General features: G+C 58.5%; 8 protein-coding genes across 8 annotated transcripts; 1 reads left to right on the forward strand and 7 right to left on the reverse strand.

The window, feature by feature from the left end:
* Positions 1-1,290: 1,290 nt before the first annotated feature.
* Positions 1,291-2,103, forward strand: BDZ90DRAFT_282248 (hypothetical protein; the record flags this gene model as incomplete). Its single annotated transcript, XM_025509442.1, has 2 exons — positions 1,291-1,545; positions 1,615-2,103. 2 exons carry the CDS (start codon positions 1,291-1,293, stop codon positions 2,101-2,103), a joined length of 744 nt encoding a protein of 247 aa, XP_025359220.1.
* On the reverse strand, positions 2,025-3,828 carry BDZ90DRAFT_244517 (NMT1-domain-containing protein). The gene is made up of 7 exons (XM_025507466.1): positions 3,763-3,828; positions 3,630-3,685; positions 3,442-3,552; positions 3,186-3,356; positions 2,684-3,096; positions 2,565-2,602; positions 2,025-2,491 (listed from the first exon to the last, which is right to left on the reverse strand). Exons 1-7 carry the CDS (start codon positions 3,785-3,787, stop codon positions 2,262-2,264), a joined length of 1,044 nt encoding a protein of 347 aa, XP_025359221.1. The 5' UTR covers positions 3,788-3,828; the 3' UTR covers positions 2,025-2,261.
* Positions 3,829-4,528: 700 nt separating this feature from the next.
* On the reverse strand, positions 4,529-6,587 carry BDZ90DRAFT_282250 (thiolase). Its single transcript, XM_025509443.1, has 4 exons — positions 6,324-6,587; positions 5,616-6,245; positions 5,280-5,547; positions 4,529-5,211 (listed from the first exon to the last, which is right to left on the reverse strand). Exons 1-4 carry the CDS (start codon positions 6,438-6,440, stop codon positions 4,985-4,987), a joined length of 1,242 nt encoding a protein of 413 aa, XP_025359222.1. The 5' UTR covers positions 6,441-6,587; the 3' UTR covers positions 4,529-4,984.
* Positions 6,588-7,026: 439 nt separating this feature from the next.
* On the reverse strand, positions 7,027-7,897 carry BDZ90DRAFT_234884 (thioredoxin-like protein). The gene has a single exon (XM_025507176.1). It carries the CDS (start codon positions 7,837-7,839, stop codon positions 7,216-7,218), a length of 624 nt encoding a protein of 207 aa, XP_025359223.1. The 5' UTR covers positions 7,840-7,897; the 3' UTR covers positions 7,027-7,215.
* Positions 7,898-8,067: 170 nt separating this feature from the next.
* Positions 8,068-9,221, reverse strand: BDZ90DRAFT_224651 (alpha/beta-hydrolase; the record flags this gene model as incomplete). The annotated part of the gene is made up of 3 exons (XM_025504625.1): positions 8,068-8,208; positions 8,287-8,514; positions 8,577-9,221. 3 exons carry the CDS (start codon positions 9,219-9,221, stop codon positions 8,068-8,070), a joined length of 1,014 nt encoding a protein of 337 aa, XP_025359224.1.
* Positions 9,222-12,773: 3,552 nt separating this feature from the next.
* Positions 12,774-14,591, reverse strand: BDZ90DRAFT_282254 (YIF1-domain-containing protein). Its single transcript, XM_025509444.1, has 3 exons — positions 13,950-14,591; positions 13,564-13,864; positions 12,774-13,460 (listed from the first exon to the last, which is right to left on the reverse strand). The coding sequence occupies exons 1-3, from the start codon at positions 14,547-14,549 to the stop codon at positions 12,892-12,894; spliced, it is 1,470 nt and encodes a 489-aa protein (XP_025359225.1). The 5' UTR covers positions 14,550-14,591; the 3' UTR covers positions 12,774-12,891.
* A 372-nt stretch (positions 14,592-14,963) lies between these two features.
* Positions 14,964-15,752, reverse strand: BDZ90DRAFT_244530 (hypothetical protein; the record flags this gene model as incomplete). Its single annotated transcript, XM_025507467.1, has 2 exons — positions 15,630-15,752; positions 14,964-15,540 (listed from the first exon to the last, which is right to left on the reverse strand). Coding segments are annotated over exons 1-2 (687 nt in total), but the record flags the coding sequence as incomplete, so codon positions are not given.
* An 882-nt stretch (positions 15,753-16,634) lies between these two features.
* BDZ90DRAFT_209147 (YTH-domain-containing protein) lies at positions 16,635-17,093 on the reverse strand (the record flags this gene model as incomplete). The annotated part of the gene is made up of 1 exon (XM_025504035.1): positions 16,635-17,093. A coding segment is annotated over one exon (459 nt), but the record flags the coding sequence as incomplete, so codon positions are not given.
* Positions 17,094-18,346: the final 1,253 nt, after the last annotated feature.

Here is an 18,346-nt window from a genome sequence, read left to right on the forward strand (position 1 = left end):
GCGAAAACGGCGGGGAGACGTCGAAAGGCGCGATGCCACAGTGTGAAGTAGTGACTTGATTTGATCACATGGAAAGCTTTTGCCATGCTTTGCGCTGGTGCCGCCTCCCCTCGTACGCCCGCGGGTCAGTCAGTGGCCGGCCGGCGTCTGCCTCGAAGCAAAGGGAAGATCGAGCAGGCGAGCACACAACACACACTCCGCGTCTCCGCTCCAGATTCGCCCATCGGGCGGCAAAGGCTTAATGATCAGACGTCGCGATCGATGTCGTGTTGAGCAACGAGAAGGAAGACAAATTTGGCCTGGCAATGATCGCATTCGACAGGCATTGTGGTGCGGCGTACCACAGCGTCGCGAGCGCGTTCAGCGTTTTTGCTCGCTTTACGAACAACTGGCCGACGGCCCGCGCACGGGACCGGACGAACTGGCTATTTGTCGATGCGTATTGCCCCATCGAGGAGACGTTGCTCGGCGAGGGCCTGCTGCTGCCAAGTCGAGCATACGGTAGCATAGCCTTCTTGGCTTATCGTCGGGCTGCTTGGCTAATGATGTCGCGCGAGGGTGACGAGGCTGTACGAGGCTGCGCGAAACAGTGCTGGACATGGACGCCACACGTCATGAGTATCGTTGCCTGCAGGCCCTGAAAATCGAGAGCAATGGATGGCGATCGCGATACCACGGCTGCCGCTAAAATCAACGCCTGCAAGGCCCGCAAACTTTTTCAACCGCTGTCAGAGCTCTGATTGGTATTGGAAAGCTTGGCCCACGGCAGCGGCAGCGGCAGCGGCAACGGCAATGGCAAATACCAAGCCTCTTGGCTTGGTTTCTTGGTGTACAGCACGGCGATCAAAGGCGCTGACGTCGACACCTCTGTGTGAGCGAGTGATCGTGGCGGCGACCAGTCGTCATGACGCCGTCGCCGAGGTCCAGACCAACGTGTAAGATCCTCGCTGACTTGAAGCGGAGCCTGCTGGGCGGTGGCTTGCTATCGCATGCATGGAAATGGAAACCTCGGTGAATGCCGGTGAAGGTGGTGGTGATCCAAATTTGTCACATCTCTCGTGATGTGGCTTGTTGCGGCGTTGTGAGACCGCGGCCGAGGATGGGAGAGAGTCGAAGCGCGGCAGGGCGGGCGGATGGACGACACGACCGGATTGTCCGTGGCTACGGTCCGGAGTGGGTTGCTCCGCCGGCCTGTCCGTGCGCATAGCATCGAAGCTTTCTTCCTCGATCGCCCCCGCAATACCCCATCCGCGAGACCAGCCCTCGGCTCAGCTCGATACGTCGCCTATCATGCTAGCATCGCTGCCCCCGCAACGAGTCGGTAATGGCGGCAGCCTTGCATCATCTGCGCCACAATCAGCAGCGGAGGCAGCCCAGCCGGCTGTCAGGGTCCAAGCCATCCCCTCGACTTCGGCGTCACAGGTTGTCACCCCTACATTTCAGGTGGCGAGGAGCGTAGAGGGGCACGACACCAACGTCGTCATCCAGCAGTACCTTGACCGTACTTTCGTCCTTGTCACCCAGACGGGCAAGATTGCATCCATTGTGAGTTGATCAAAGCATACACGCAGACTGTCATGTCCCTAGCCCGCTTACCAAGTCATTTCGTGTCAGACCCAAGCCTCGCTGCCTGTCACATCGTCGCCCTATGTCTCCCTCGCATCTCCCCTTGGCTCAGCTACCGACACCTCATCACAGCCAGATGCCTTCCTAGACGGCGGCGATGACAACGTCGACGCGAGGGGCAAGAAGTGCGACCCCTCCTCCTCGCCTGCCTCGGGAAGCGCAGCCTCAACGCCTCTCGCTCCACCCAATCTGACGCAATCACCGCTGCTGGGCACCCCAACCCCCGGATTTGCAACCATGCAATCGCTGTACGTTTCAACAATCTACTCGCTGCTGCGTCCAGCACAAGATGATGGCACAGGCCAAGGGCAGCAGCGTGACCCGAGGCCGGTCATCGTAGCACTTGGGCTGCGTCTCCTCGCGACGACCGGCAAAGACGAAAGCGACGAGGTGGAGCAAATGGCTACACATGAGGGGCCGAGATTCAGGGCTATCATGGAGCTCGTCAAGGAGTGCCAGGCGCAAAAGCACCCCTGATCGTCATCGCTACCTTTGGGACACACCCGCCATCACGGCAACAAGGAGTTGAATGGACTGTGATTCAATCGATTGTGCAACTTCTCTGATCCTCTCGACTTCCCTCCTCTACCCGTTCATCCTCCTAGCAAGCCAATATGCCGTCAACTGCTCTCCGATTAGGCGGCAGCCACAGTAGGCAACTGAGGCTTGAGCCCATCGAGGATACCGCCCTTCTGGGAGACCTGCTTCTGGTACTCAGCAATAGCCTGCTGCTTGGCCATGCCGTCCTCGGGCTGAGCATCGAGCTTCCAGCTCAGGAACGAGTTGGTGAAGTTGGGCTCGAAGTCGTTGGAGACAATGCCAAGGCGCTTGCAGTAGTTGGTCACCTTGTTCCAGTCACGGGGGACTACGATAGAGGGGGGCGACGAGGTCAGCACTGGGTCTCAGCAACACCACTTCATTCGCTTTAGCGCACTCACCGTTGGCGCAGTCGGGGCTCATGTAGACGAAGCTCCTCCTGCGGGTGCAAAGGCAAGACAAGGGGCGTATCATGGTCAGCAAACCGCAAGTCCGTCTCCTTGGCCCCGCGCACACTCACTCGAAGATCTTCTCGTTGACAGGCGTGTCCATGACCTTCTTGTACACCTTGTACTCCTTCCATGCCTCCTCGGGCTTCTCGAACAAGTAATCGGTGGCCTTCTTGATAGCAGCCATGAACTTCCTGACCTTCTCCGGGTTGGCCTCAATGAAGCCAGCGTTGGCAATGTAGAGGATCGAGCAGAAGCAGCAGCAGCCCAGCTCAGCGAGCTCGTCAATACGGAGCATCTTGACGTCAGTCGTGGGGCGGTTCGTCGCCTTGCACCACTCCTCGAGCTCGACCATTTGGACGTTCTCGAGGCCAATGCCAGCATCGATGTCTCCGCGCTTGATCGACTCGGAGACATTCATGCCTACACGGACCGCCTTGTAGTCCGAAGGCTGCATGCCGAAGTGGGCGGTCAGCTCGTCAAGCTGCGTCGGCGGGCAATGGAAAGCGGGTGATTGTGTAGACCAAGTCAGCCAAGGAGATACACGGGGCGCTCGTCGCCTTGCACACGCACCTGGATCTTGCCAAACTCGCCGACGTAGCCAATCGTCTTCCCCTTGATGGAGCGGAAGTCGGTCGTGATGCCCGACCCCTCCATGTAGACGAGGCCAGTAAAGGGCTCGTCCATGAGGGTGCCAACCGACTCGATAGGGAAGCCACGGGCCTTGCCGGCGAGGGTGTGAATCTGAGCGTGCGAAGAACATAGAGGTCACACTGTCAGCTGCTGGACGAACGGTGCACTGCCGTGATGGTGCCTTCGCTCCACTCACCATGGCCTTGCAACCCATGTCGACCTTGCCTGAGCCGATGATCTCAGTGACGTCCGAGGGGTCATTGGGCTCGAGAATGGCAACCTTGATGCCCTGCTCTGCGTAGAAGCCCTGCGAGCGTGGGAATGAGAGCGTGGTGAGCGAAACGGGTCTACGAGGTGTTAGGCTTGTCAACGGGCGCTACAAACCTTGGACTGAGCAAGGTAGATAGGAGCATGGTAAGGGGTGGCACCCCAGTTGAGGACTGTCAACAAGGAGCAGGCGAAGGCAGACCCTGGTCAGTGCGAGGTCCTCTTGCCTACTCACGCACATACTACTCACGGAAAGTGATCTTGTCGGTGGACATGGTGATGATTGGTTGTTGTTCGTGGTAGGGAAACAAGTGTGACTCACTACGAGGGTCCTACGCTATATAGCGGCCAACTTCCCATGTACAGCCGCAGAGCCGCACGAGCCAGCGAGGTCGCCTTGGAGCTTGGGCGTGCGTATGGGCGTGGGCGTGGGCGTGGATGTCGCGCGCAACAGCAATCCAGCTGGGATAGTCCTCCCACTCTCACGCCGCTGCTTTGCCATCACACTTCTACATCCCCTACGCTACGCTGCAAGGACGATCGGCTAGATTCAATCATTGCCCTTGGCCGTCCTCCCGCCGACCAGCCCAGCCCGTGCGAAGTCTCTGGGGCTAATCAGTGCAGCGTCCGTCGCCGCCGTCGATGCTCCGCTACGACCTCGGCCGTCGTTAGCTCACATCCCCTCCTCCCATCTGCCTGAACCCTTGGCGAGGGGGAGTGCGAGCTAAGCACAAGATCCACTGGTGCCGCTAATCGCGGTAATCTGCCGGTGTGCGTGCGCTGATGAGAGTGACAGGGCAGAGGTAGCGGACTCAGGAAGATGAGGAGTCGAGTCATGGTCTGTGCGCTCCTCCCTCGTGCAGCATCGCGGCAGACCAGTCGCATGAATGCCGCGTTCGTGCGTGCAGATCTTCTCGCCGCGCGTTGAGAGCAAGCCGTGAGAGACAGAGCGATAATGATTCCAAGACCGCGGTCTTCGAGGTAGCAATAGCGAGGTAGCAATAGGATGGGCTAAGCAGTCATCGTCATTGTACCATCGAGCAGGATGATCAATAAAAGGCGATGTTGCGAGCCATCATTATCCTCATCATCCTCATCGTATTTCCATCGCAACGCACGCACTCGCCCGGTCACGCAGTTGCGCCACCTCTGCGACGCTCCCAGAGCTCGCATAAGCTCGTGGTGGCTGCACGTTCACACATGGGCGGATCTGAAGAGCAGACAGAGTTAGAAAGGATCAGTCCGTCGGCACATCGGCGTGGGCGCGACCCTTGCCCCAACGGTGTGATCAAGAGCAGGGAACAGCTCACGGCTCATTCACTCGCACAGGCCATGATGCAAGCTACGTAGCGACGCAGCGAGTTGTCACGGCGGAGGTGACGCTCCCGGTGATCAGTGACGCTGTGGGCATGAAAAGCTGGTCCCTATTTGCAATAGGCTCTTCCTCGCTCGGCCCACTGATCGCCCGATCCTCACTCCGCAACGAACAGACTTGACACCCCGTAGCCCGTTCCGCAGCATAAGGCGGCTACTCCTACCTTCTGGCCCGTCCTCCTGAGCTCGCTCAACAATGATGTGACCAGTCTTCCACCAGATGCCCCTAATGGATGACCTAGGCTGATCGCGCCGCCTTTGACGTTGACCTTGGACTCGTCGAGACCGAGGGAATCGATTGTCATCAGGATTTGTGAGGCGAAGGCTGTGGGCGCGTGGGCGGGAGAGAGGGATCAGCGCCAGTTGGGCCTCCTTGTCACGTACGGCGCTCACCCTCGTTGATCTCCCAAAGATCCACCTCCCCTACGCCCAAGCCATATCGTTCCAACAACTTGGGCGTGCTCTTGGCAGGTCCAATACCCATTTCGTCTGGCCTGACCCCGGCAACGCTTGTACCGACCCACTTGCCTAGCACCTCCATTCCTGAGCTTTCGGCGAGGTCGCGACGGCAGAGGGTGAGGGCGACTGCCCCGTCTGACACTTGGGAGGAGTTGCCTGCGGTGGAGCAGCCGTCGGCTTTGAATACGGGTTTGAGGGTCGACTGCCGGTGTGCGAGCAGAAGTGTGAGCAAGTAGTCGATGCTTGATTTCCTGTCGCACGCTGACCCACCAATTTCTCGACCGTAGTGCCATGTCTGATGCCCTCATCATGCTCGACCACTCTCTTTGTCTCGCTTCCATCCTCTTCGACCCATCTGACCTCAATAGGTACGATCTCGCCTCCCAACCTCCCATCCTTCTGCGCTTTGCCAGCTCTCTGATGACTTTGCGCCGCAAAAGCGTCCTGCCTGTCCCTTCCCACCCCGTAGCGCTCCGCAACATTCTCACTCGTCAGACCCATGCTCATCAAACAATCGCGAGCCTCCTGCACTGGGCTGTCCTTCATCGCCGGCGAGAGTTTGACGGGAATGGCCTTTGTCTCCCAATCGCGACTCATCGAGTCGAATCCGGCGGCTACTCCGCACTTGATGCTGCCCGTCTGGATTGCTGCGCCTATATCACTGATACTCTGCAAGCCTGAAGCGCATTGCCTGTTCGTCGTACGGTAGGCGGCACTGATGGGTAGACCGGAGTGTAGGGCGGCCAAGCGACCGGATTTGGCACCTCCAAGCTCAGCGAGAACCGTTCCTGCGCAAACATCTTCGATGAGTTCGAGGTCGATGCCGCGTGACTCCAGGCGCTTGCGTGTGTGGGTGTAGACGTGGGAGAGGAGCTCTTCGGGGTACATATGCTTGAAGCCCTGTGTGGATGAGAGATGCGAGATGAGTGGGAGTCACTATGAGAGTGACACGAGGCGCATGGTACATGGCGTACCTACCTTGCCCATTCGAGCGATGGGTGTACGCAGCGCAGTGGTGATGACGACGTCGGTTGGTCGCTTCGTCAGGAGGCTGTCTAGGGCGCTGCGCCTTGGGAGGGAGGCTCGCAAGGCCATACTGGTGGTGGCAGTGGTGGTGGCGGAGGGGGTTCAAGGATCGTAGTTGAAGCTGAGAGTTACGCTCGGATCTGAGGTTGGCGATCAAGGCGACTTTTTGTGAGTGGTAGTAAGAGCGAAGTCAAGATGGGCAAACTCAACAGCGCCAGGAACAGAAGCCAACTAACCTTTCTAAAGCTCTCCAGGTCGTCCGACTTTTCCGGCTCCATGTCCATGACGGGTCCAGCCCGGCCGGCGGACGGATGTCGCGGCAGCGGGGCAGCGACTGCTTCCCTTCGCCTTCAATCTCGAGCAGGGGCCCCGCAGCATAGTGGCTTTTGCATCGACGAGGCTCATTCTTCAGGCAGCATACCTACGAGCTCAGCGACTCCTGCTGCTCATTGTCGTCGCCGCCTATTGCAGCGAGAGCAAAGATCAATACAATCTTGCTGCAGAGATGAACAGATCGACGCTCTTAGATAGCGTCACGGTGATGATCGAACGTCACTCCGACTTGCAAGCTCTGCCCCTCGATGCCTCGGCCAATACAACACTTTCGAATTGCGACGGCACTTCAGATGGCCATCTTTCTCTTTCTCTACTTTTCCACCCCCTTGTAATCAGGATGATCTCCCTGCTTCTCAGCAGCGCCTGCAATCACAGCCGGGTGAGCCTGTATGTTACGCCAGATGCGCTCAATGGTTGGATAGGCAGAGAGATTGATCTTGCACCTGTGCAATAGAGAAGTACGCATGGATTCAGCTTGCCAGGCCCACCGCGGCTGCCCCTTCTGTACTCACGCCAAAGCCATGTCTAACTGCGCTGCCAGGATAACGTCCGCCATTGTAAAGTCATCGCCTACCGCGTACTTGCCCGCCTTCTGGACTTCATTGGAGCTGATCGTCCTCTCTACTGCCATCAAAGCCCTCTCAGTCGCATGCACACGCCACTCAATGGCCTTCTGCGTGACAGCTTCATGGTCAGCCCCTTCCTCGAGCGTCTTGCCTACCGCCCATTCGGCTGCTCGTCGGGCGACGGAGGAGTTGCAGACGGGCTGGGTGTCCGCCTGAATGATGCCGACAAGGTCCAGGACAAGGGCTCGGCGGGGCCAATCGGTCTCAGGAGGCAGAAGACGTGGAGACTCCAGAAAGGCTGAGTCGAGGTAGAGGAGAGCAGTTAAGCTGTTCCTTAGCCAGAGGCTTTGCCCACCTTCCTGGACCACCTCAAGTGCGGGTACGCGAGCGTTTGGATTGATCCGGCTGAGATAGTCGGGCTTATTTTGTTCCTTTGCAGACAGGTTCACATACACTGCCTCGTAGGGGAGCTGCTTGTAGGCGAGGGCAATCCACGGCCGGTGTGAGGCAGAGGAGGTGTGGGTGGTGTAGAGGCGGAGCGAGGGGGTTATAGAGGAGTCGGACATGGTCAAGGGGGGAGTGAGATGCCAAGACACAGCGAGGAAAAGAGAGATTTAGAGGAAGGAAGGACAGTTGCTTAGCTTCTCACTGCCTCGCACCCTTCTCAGGTTCGATAGGTGATGCGTACGGCCACGGCGGAAACGGATTTGAGTGTGCACGGACGTCGCCTTGACTCATGCGATACGGATCATGACCTCACGCCAACGAGCCATGACTGACGAACGTCTTGTTGATTACAGTGATGCCATCTCGCCCCCGCCCACCTGTTCTCCCTGCAAGAATCTGATCAGCACATCTGTAAATTCCCTCGGCCTCTCTGCTTGAACCCAATGCCCCGCATCGAGAGTGACGTGTTGCGCGTTTGGGAAGTAGGTCTGGTTCATGCCCACGAGGAGAAGCAGGTCAGTCTTTGTCCTCGCCTTCTTGATCTATTGATACATTCGTTAACTCACGTTGGCAATGGGTATGTTCTTACGATTGAGGTACTTGCTCTTTGACCCCTTGACAAAGAGGGTCCTTCCCTCCCACTTCCTTCCTCCGTCGACATCGTAAGGGAAGTCGCCAATCTGCGGCAGGTGCTCCTTGATCGTTTCGACCGGCACTCGGAAAGACCATGGCTTGTCGGGCGAGTTGGAGGGGCGATGCAGGTTGGTAAGGAGGAAGGAGCGGATCGAGGGGTCCTGATGCGAGAAGTAGGGTTCAGCTTGAGGTCCCAATGTCGTGGTGGGACGCGCCTACTCACGCTCTCCGTCTCTTTCAACATCTCATCGGCGTGCTTTCGATCGTTGCAGCCCTTCTTGTTGATATCAATCATCGCCTCCATGTACTTCTCAAACTGCTCACTCAGTGCCCCCCTCGCAGGGCTCATATCCACGCTGACCATGCTCTCCAGCTCCCCCTCCTTGAGCGACTCATCGAGAGCAGTAGCCATGACAGCTTTCCCACCCATGGAATGGCCGACGAGTGCCACCTTTGAGAGGTTCTGAGATCGAATGAAACGCAGCAGATCGGCAGCCATATCCTTGTAGCTCATACCGGAGTCTATATGCGGGCTCGTGCCGTGATTACGGAGGTCGACTGCGTAGACTGGGAGATTAAGCTTGGAGGCGAGGGAGCGGGAGAGGGAGCGCCAATTCTGTTTCGAGCCAAAGAGACCGTGTGCTATTACCAAGGATTTGCATGATGTGCTTGCGGTGGAGGAGGAAGAAGGGGGAGGAGCATGGTGCTCGAATGCAAGGTCGACGGTTTGTCCTGTTGGCGGTGCGGGCGGGATGGAGAATGGGTCGCTGCTTGCTTTGCTGCTGTTGAAGAGGGAGTGCGTTGTGTGAAGCCTTCGACAAGGTGTCAAACTGCGCAGTGGAGCAGCTGCTCTCAAGGCGAGTGACATTGTAGTCACGAATGAATGCTGCGTCGAGAAGCAAGCAAAGGAAGCCTCGCAGCGCGTCCAAAGGCGGACTGACGGACTGGCGGAGTGAGAGAGAGCTCAAGGATGATGAGCTTTTCCTCCGTTTCCTTCGTCCTACTCTCTGACTTGCCCTCTCATCCTCAGAATGGCCTCGGATGAGCCATCTCTCGGTCTCACTCCGCCATATCGCATAGGACAAAGCTCGACACACGTCTATGTAGAAGCTCACTGCGCCGATACGCCCGCCAACATCCAGCCCGAAGCCGCGTGCGATGATACCATCTTTGCGCTACGATGTCCGCCCTACTACTTGCCGTGAGCCGCACCGACTACAAAGAAGCCTCGTCTTGAGTCGACGACTGACTTGCATCGGCTTCTCTCTCTCTGCGTCCTCCTCGAGCAGACTTCACTTTCCAGCCGCTCTCAAGCCCACTCTACATGTCCATAGGCAGGGATCCGTTGTGCGCGTCGATCTAGAGAAGCAGACAGCAGACCTCGAATTCCTCGGTCTCGACGATCTGCAGCCGACGCTCTTCGTCGACAATACCGGGACCAGTAGCGAGGAGGCTTCCACCTCGCAGCAGCGTGGCGACGACGGAGGCGAGGCCAAGGAGCTCCTGTCGAATGTCCTAGATCGCGAAAAGCTGACTGCCGTTGATGAAGGCAAGGAGGAGCGTAATAGCAAGAGCAAGGGAAAGAAGATGAAGGCCGCTTTGTCTCCGCTGGATCTCGACGAGATCACACGCCAAGCCAATGCACAACGAGCAGAGCATGCCGAAGATGAGGCCTTTGACGAGCAGGGCTACTTGGACGCATACGTGGACGAGGACGGGTATATCGCCGAGTTGGTGAGGACGAGGTGGAGTACCGAGGGCGGCGCACCAGCAACGACACTACCGCAGGCCTTGGACAATCAAGCACCAGCGCCCTCGCAGCTGGTAATTGCCATCCTACTCGACCTCCTCCTCGCGCACCACCTGACGCTCACCCACATCGGCGGGCCCCCTCTCAGCTCCGCCAGCTCAGCGTACTTGCTCTGCTCCTTGTCACGCACCCTTTCATCACCTAGCCCGTCTCCGCCCTCCAACCCACAAGAAGCCCTCCGCTGCGCCTATCGCCGCGGCTTGGCATTCGCGCCTCACGCAAGCTGGGCGTTGTGCAAACGGGCACACCAGGGCGGCGTTGCAACGCTGCGCTCCCCGGATCCGCGCCAGGCACTGGCAAAGGTACTCCGCGATGTGGACGAGTGCCTTGCAGCTGCGGTCAGTGATGAGCCAGAGGGACCTATGGAGGCAGAGAGATGTAGAGGTCTGAGGGAGAGCTTGACTCGAGAGCGCTTGGGTGTTGAACTGGGACGACTTGATGAAGACTTGTTGAAGGGGCTGGCAGATGAGTTGCAAGGGATAGAGATGAGCAAGACGGGTGTGGGAGCGAACTGGGACCTGGAATTGCTTGAGCAGATGGCGGACGAGGTCATTGAGGAGGAAAAGGGGCAGACACAGGGAGAGACACGGTAGGTGTGTTGCCGCGATGCCCCTCATTCAAGACCGCATTTCGCCATGAGTGCTGACCTCGTTTCTCGTCATCCCTCTCCGCAGAGAACAAGCTCTTAAAGAGGAGCAACGCATTTCCGATCTGTGCGACCTCCTTGAGCCGCCACACACCCTCGCCGTTCGTTTGGACGATCCGGATGGACTCAAATCCGCAGCACCGTCGACGAGTGAGGAGCAAGAGCAAGGGCAAAGATGGCGCAATGAAGAGGTCCCGCAGCTGCTGAGAAGGCTGGGCCGAGAGTTGGGATTGATGGGTGTGAGACTGGGACGTAGGAGGCAGCAGAAAGCCACTGCCAGCACCTCACGTGGGCCATCATCCTTCACTCCAACGGCAACGACCTCGCCAGCTACCCAAACGCTCGGTCGCGTCCTCATCACCATCTCCCGCTTTAATGACCCCTTCACACCGTGGTCCACCCTCTCAAGCAGCACCGTCTCGCGCCGCACCCTTACACGTCTCCTCCCTACTTCGCCTGCATCACTCTCGCACTCCATTGACATCCTCCATTCCGTACTCTCAAGCTACATTCGTCCGCTCTTTCTCTCTGTGGGCGGCGGTGGACCCGTCGATGAGAACACAGGCAGACTTCGAGGGCAGAGGGTCGGGATGGAGATGAAGGCGGGTGCAGGACGCAGGACTACTGGGATCGAGGAGGATGTGGCTTGGAAAGGAGGTCAAAAGGGAAGCCAGGGCTCGAACGGGAACGACGTTCTGGCGAGAAGCAAGGGCGTCGCTGTGCACCTGACACTTCAAGCCTGCCTGGAAGGGCTGCAGAGGTTGCAAATTGCTTGGGAAGAGCGGAGGGATCAACGAGCCCCAGCGACTGTGATACACGCCTCCTCATCATCACATGGTCCTGCGCCCTGGCCATCACTCTACCCTCTACTCCTCCCGCCCCTCCTCACACTGGCAGAAGACCCCTCCCCACCCTGGCGATTGCGCGGCGCAACACTGATCGTCAAGTACCTGCTCTCTTCGTCTCACGCCCGTCGACTCCTCCAGGCAGCCAATCTGGTGCCGCACATACGGGACGTGCTAGGAAGTGATTTGACTTACCTTTCCTCCGCTGGCGGAGTAGGAGTGGAGCTTCTGGATATGGCGCTGCAGGGCTTGCGGATCCTCGCAGTCGTCGGAGAGGAAGGGGAGGCAAGACAGGAGGTAAAGGAAGAGCTGATGCGTCTCATTCAGGAGGGAGTGCTCCGCGTGTGGAGTATGGCCCCTGCCAGCCTTACGGCGCTGGACGTGGACGTAGATTCGCCCGGCAGCACCTCCTCCGACACCCCTCTGGACCTGCTCAGCTCAACGTTCCATCATCTCACCCTGCTGCTGGAAGACCTCGGCCATCCTTATGTGGCGCGCTACGTGGATGTGGTGCTGCAGGTGCTGCTCGGTAGTGTCAATGGGCTAGAGCTGCCTGAGGGAGAAGGGGCTGCGCCTACGATGGCAAGTAGGGAGAGGGCAAGGCAGAGGATGGTGAGAAGGAGGGAGAGGGCAAGGCACGCGTTGCGAGCTTCGGGAGTGTTGGTGCTGGGATGCTTGAAAGATCTCGCGAGCAGCGAGGAGGTCCATGATGGCCCTCTTCTCACCATCACCTCATCATCGCTTCCCCTGACCCCACCAGGCCTATCGCGCTGGCTTCCTCGCGCACTCGGGGCTCATGTGCGCGCTTGGCTAGCGCTGCACGAAGACGGCTTCGATGAGGACGAGGATGACTATGAGGCGACGATGGCCCTGCACGCCGAGCTCAGGCAGAGCTGGAGCATTTGGCAACGCGTACCGCCCCCTTCTCTTGAGTCGCCGGAGGGGACAGATAGCGAGAGGCTGAGCGTGGAGGAGATGGAGCAAAGGGTACTTGATGGTTTGGTCGAAGATGATGGCGATGAGCGCGGGAGAAAGGAGGCAGAGGAGATGCGTCGTCAATTGTTTGGACGCTGAGCATCCTCATTTGGTCTCACTCGCATACAATACCACCCAATCAGCATCTTTACGGCCTCGTGTGATCGCATGAATGTCATTTGATGCGTCTTCAAGCGTCTCGTGTGCTCTACACATCCGGCCCTTCTCCATATTCTCTCGTGTCCCTCCTTCTGTCTGCCTCTTATCCCGCAACTCTGAAGCAAAGGCCTGCTCCCAGCACGAACTGTAGAACAGCGATGACGAACAACAATTGCACCCTCCTGGCCCTCTGCGCATGCCCCAACGTCGCCACACCTGATCCTGCTGCCCCCGCGTTCGCCAGGCCAGGGGGGAGTGAGGCCGCATCTGGCAGGATGATGTGACGGAGTGATCGAAGGAGGAAGAATGCGAGAGCCGCATGGGTGTAGAGGAAGGTGAGCCACCAAATGAGGCTCGAGAGGCCGCTTCCGCCTGATGTACTGCCTGCATTCGTAGCTGAGCCGCTGCCGCCAGTGAGTGGGGCCAAGACCGTAGTTCCCAGCGTGACGCAAGCAGGGACGAACTTATAGCCCGAGTAAGCCGCCAGATCTAGGATGCCGTAGTGGTCCGAAGGAACATTGAGGAGGTAGAGACCTAGGCGGACTACCATGAGCTCCAACACTACGACGACAAGAGCCCGGGAGGCTGTCAAGCCTAGGATCTCGGGCCTGAATTTGTGGCTGAGTCCAAGTGTGACGGCTATGAGGAGGACGTAAGTCACAAAGGACATGACTGCGGGCGAGAGGAGAAGACAGGCAGGGTATCAGCATACGGGAGGGTATCAAAGGGGGGAAAGGGGAAGGGCCGGTCGGAGGGGCGTCCTGCTGGCACTCACCTGGCAAATAATGATCCACAGCCATAACGTCGTCCCTCGGCGCCGCATAGCCTCTTAACGATGCTCCTGCCCTCTTTCCACCACTACTCTGCGTACTGCCTACCCCACTTTGACCGGGCCAATCTCCTGCGCCATTACTGTCCCCTCCATTAGCTCCAGCCATGAAAGCGCGATGATGCGCCCTACTCCACGGTCTATGTCTCCAAGGGAAGAGAATGACCCTGATCTTGCTAACCACATAGCTTCCCGAGACGTCGTAGTAGGGTTTGAGATTGGACATGGTGGGAAGGTAGCCTCCGAGCTGTGAGGGCAGCGAGAGATGGGGGCATATAGTCAGTTACCCTCGTCGCGGCGTTGCGACGGCGGCACTGGCTTGATCAACTCACATTCTTCTGTACATACTCGCCTCCCACAGACGCCATGTGCATGCCCATTTGCGCCGTCATGTTCACATTGGGATCATTGGACAAGAAGTTGCCAAAGGGCCCCGGGATGCCTTGCCCTCCACCAGGTCCTCCGGGTCCTCTGCCTCCTCCCGGTGCTCCAGGCCCACTGTAAAAGCCATTCGACGATGGACCAGCTCCTTGCCCATAGCTTGAACTGTAGTGGCCACCATCCATTGCTGAGCCGAAGCTAGCTGCTGGGTAACCTTGATCGTACTGCTGTTGGTGAAGGGGCTGCTGCTGCTGTTGCTGAATCGGCGGGCTCGAGTAACGAACGTAGGGGGCTGACTGCTGCTGCTGTTGCTGAACAGGTACAGCACCTAGCCTACCACTACCTCCAGCGCCGCCTCCGCTACCAGCAGCCCTGGATCTGGCAGCAGACCCGGCAGAATGATGCTGCTCAGCCGAAGACGTTGCCTGAGCTGCACCGTAACCAGGCTGAGGTGTAACAGGTGGGTCAGGGATATGCCTTGGTGGGTGATGAGGTACAGGATGGACGAGAGGAGGTGGAGAACGCGACGTCTGTTTCGGTGGCGAGTACATGGCTAGCGTGATGATGGGGAGGAGGAAAGGAAGGAGCAAGGAAAGCAAGTGGAAGCCAGAGCCCTGAGCCAGGGCGGGAAGCTCAATTGGCGCACAGACGCCCAACTCGTCGATGAGCTGGACTGCCGCGTGGAGAACGAGCAGAGACCGCCGTTCCGACAGTGGGAAACAACGAGAGCAACAGCAGCTACTTCACGCAGAGGGTAGCATACAAAAGCAAGGATGCGGGGTGCGGGAGGACGACGGCATTATCATGGCATTGCAGAAATGATGTCGGCAGCGTCATCGCCGTCGACATCATGAGAACTTCTTCTCCGAGAAGAAGCCCTGCGACAGCGTCCAAGGAGAGAGGAGGGACGGACATTGGAGCGTCAGCGATCAACGATTGTATCATCCTCCCTGTCGCTGCACTCACCCTCAGCGTCCTCAGTTGCCAAACGCAAGCCGCAACTAGTACAACACCCTGCACCGCGCTATACACAATCGCCCTCGCATTGGTCCTCTCGCTCTCATCCCTAAAGGCAGCCTCTCTCTCGCGTTGGTACTGCTGCTCCTTCCTGATGTCCTTGAGACGGTCATTCAGCCCATTGACCCTTGACGCCAAGTCTGTGATGTGTGAGCGATCAACATGACTCGTATCCGGCTTGCTCTCGCCAATGACCACATCCAGATGGACGCGAATCTGCGCCTGCCTTCCCTCAGCATGACTGGCATGACCCGGAGCAGGAATCGGGGTAAGACAGATCTCGTGGTCCCCTGCTGTGTGGCTAGTAAAGGCAAATTTGCCCTCAGAGGGAGCCATTGTGGATACGATGGACTGACCAGAGGACTTCTCGAGGACGACGACGCGCAGGTGAACATCGTCCTCGATGAGGAACTTGGATTGTTGAGGATGCCACGTTTCCGCCATGTAGTGGCCTACGACGACTGTGTCCGTTGGCAGCTCTTCAATGAAGCATTTGACATCGCCAGCAGACGCATAGTAGTAGAGCTGTTGTCGCAGCGCCAGGAGTGGGCGAAGGGAAGCAGAGTCAGCTCTGAGCAGGAACAGAAGAGAGGGCAGGAGTCAAGCGAGCTCACCGCTTGGGTAGATTGAGTCAAGAATAGAAGGGCCGAGATGAGGCAGAGACCCCACCATTTCAAAGATGATACTGTCCCTCTTCTTGATCTTGACGTTGGTGGGCTCAACATCTTGATCGTGCGTCGCAGCGATGTCTGAAGATGATACGGACAAGTCAAAGAGGCAACCAACGACGTCGGTCCGCCCGCACCCTCGAGACGTGGCCTGAGCGCCGCGGGCCGATCTGTGCCTCGCGTGGCGCGGGGCAACACCTCACCACCGTCTCCTGCTCGATCTCACGAAATGGTAACACCACACGTCTATCGCTTCTATTGGTACAAGGTAGTGGACGAAAAAAGTCGATATGAACAAGAGCTGAGAAGGCTGCAAAATGCCTGACGGGTCATAGGGTCCTTCTCTTCTGGCTTCTCTCAGCTGTACACTTGACGATGACAGCGAGGACGCAAAGTTCTCAAGGATGGACGAGGAACGCGTATGTGAAGCAACGGTCGACTAGAGAAGTGTCGTAGCCGGAGAGCTGTGATTAAGCAACCTCAAGGGCAACAGGATCAGCCCATCATCGGGCTCCTCGATCCAGCAAGCCGACCACCGTGGCCCTGCTGCTGATGTGAAGGAGTCGGCTTACCTGTGGGCGTGTGCTGTCCACCGAAGCCCAGGTGGATCGGTGGCAACATGGGCGACCCACCGCCGAGAGGCGGAGTTGCGAGCCTCTGCTGATGAGGCTGCAAATACGGGGGTGCCAGGTGAGGGGAAGGGGCATTCGGAAAGCCGAGGTGGAGAGGCAAGGAGGGTGGTGGCGGTACGGGGGGAAGCGACCTACCCTCGGATCCGTCGGTGCGCTCTGAGGGGAATTGGTACGCAGGAGTAGCAGAGGCTGCGTGCCCCGGAGGAGGCGGAGGAGGAGGAAGAGGGCCAATAGTCGTTGCGGACGCACCGTGGGGAGCAAGGCCGAGCCCTTGCTGCCCTTGCCGATGGGCCCCGGCCCCCGCGACGCCCATGGCCCCCAAAAGACTTGTTCTCGCCGGGAACCCGTGAACGATCCTCAGCAGCTCCACACCTCCCTCTCGATCCAACTCCTGCGTGTCTCGACTCTGCGTCACATTCTTCCTCTCCGGACTGTTGGGCAACTTGATATGTCTCAACTCCCTGTTAGGCACATCCTTGACAAAGATGTGCTCCACCTTGAACGTCCCTTTCCATTTGCCCTCTTGGGCCCACACATCCGAGTGAGCATCAAAGTCTACGGCGCTGGTCATACGAGCTAGCCCGCAAAAGTGACCAGAACCATTGATGGAGAAGAACAGATAGACTGTCGCCGGCTCGCCGCGCTGGTCCGCGTCCCGTTGACAGTCGGAATAGACGCGATTCAAACGTTGATTGCCCTTGTCCGTAGATGCCCAGATGCCGTGTCGGATGGAGCGGTGCACGTCTTCTTCTGTGAAGGATTTGATGACTAGGAAGCGCGCGGTACTGGGAGGAGAGAGCTCAAAGTGCATCGGGTTCAAAGGGTGGGCGATGCCTGCAAGGTGTTCGAGCGAGGGTGGTGCCGGCGGTGCTTGTTGCGAAGAGGGGGGAGCAGCGGTAGCTGGAGGGGCAGGGCTGCCGGATTGCCATTGCGGGTTTACTTGCTGCTGCTGAGTCGGCGGAGGTGGGAGCGGCGTATTTGAGTAGGACTGGGTGTAGGGAGATTGGGTCTGCTGTTGCTGAGGAGGAGGAGGGCTGGTCATGATGCCTCCACGCGCACGCAAGGCAGCCTCGAGCACTGCCGTCCTCTGTTGCTGCTCAGCCAGAGCCTGACTCAAGGCCATTGTCACTTGGTCTCTCTCCGTCACGGGCGATAGGCCCATGCCCCACTGCGAGGGCACAGTCTCGCTGCGCTGATGCTGACCGCCACTTCCCCACTGAGCTTGCTGCTGAGCTTGGTTATGTTGTTGTTGCTGCTGCTGCTGGTAATACTGTTGCTGTTGCTGAAGACGTTGCTGTTCAGCTGGCGTTGACCCTCCACGTACACCCGCCAGCCGCTCTTTTGCTGCCCAGTGAGAGAGGGGCGCAGCGGTGTGGGGTCCAAAGATGCCTGCAAGGCTGGGAGGCGGCGGGCTGACGAGACCGATATGGCCGCCATCTGGCCCCTGGAATCCGGGCCTGTTGCTGTAGAGGACGCCATCTGTGCTCTGGACTCGAGAGTGACCGAGAGCTCGCCCACCTGACAACGCCGACTGCCTCGAGCGGCTTTGCCCGAGGATTGGTGCAGCGCTGATGGGGCCGCCTTCAATGCTGTCGCTGCGGTGGTGTGGCGAGGTGGAGGATGCGGCTAAGACGTCAGGGTTGGTGATGAGCGAGGGCAGCTTCTTGTTGAAGGAAGGAGAGACTGTCGACGTAGAAGTCGCATCCTCACTGATCGGCCCTCCAAGGTCAAGCTTCTGCAGGGCAGCATGGACGTCCATGAGATTGCCTTGCATTTGGTCGTTCGGAGAAGCGCCGCGAGCGACAGGCGGACTCGACGAACCAGCAAAGGCGTTGTTGAGACTGTTATTTGAGGCAAAGTGGCGGGCGAAGCGTGAGGGGGATGCTGCAGGGTCGCGCTCATCGCTCCACGGTCCATTGGAGAAGCTCTTAGTAGGACTGTGCCTGGCCGAGTTAGAAGGGCTGTTGGTATCAAAAGCACTCTGCAGCTGTGAGGTGATTGATGGAGCAGGAGAGGAAGGGCCAATGGTGT

The sequence above is a fragment of the Jaminaea rosea genome (genome assembly GCF_003144245.1).
Source record: "Jaminaea rosea strain MCA 5214 unplaced genomic scaffold BDZ90scaffold_19, whole genome shotgun sequence".
NCBI classification, from domain to species: Eukaryota; Fungi; Basidiomycota; class Exobasidiomycetes; order Microstromatales; genus Jaminaea; species Jaminaea rosea.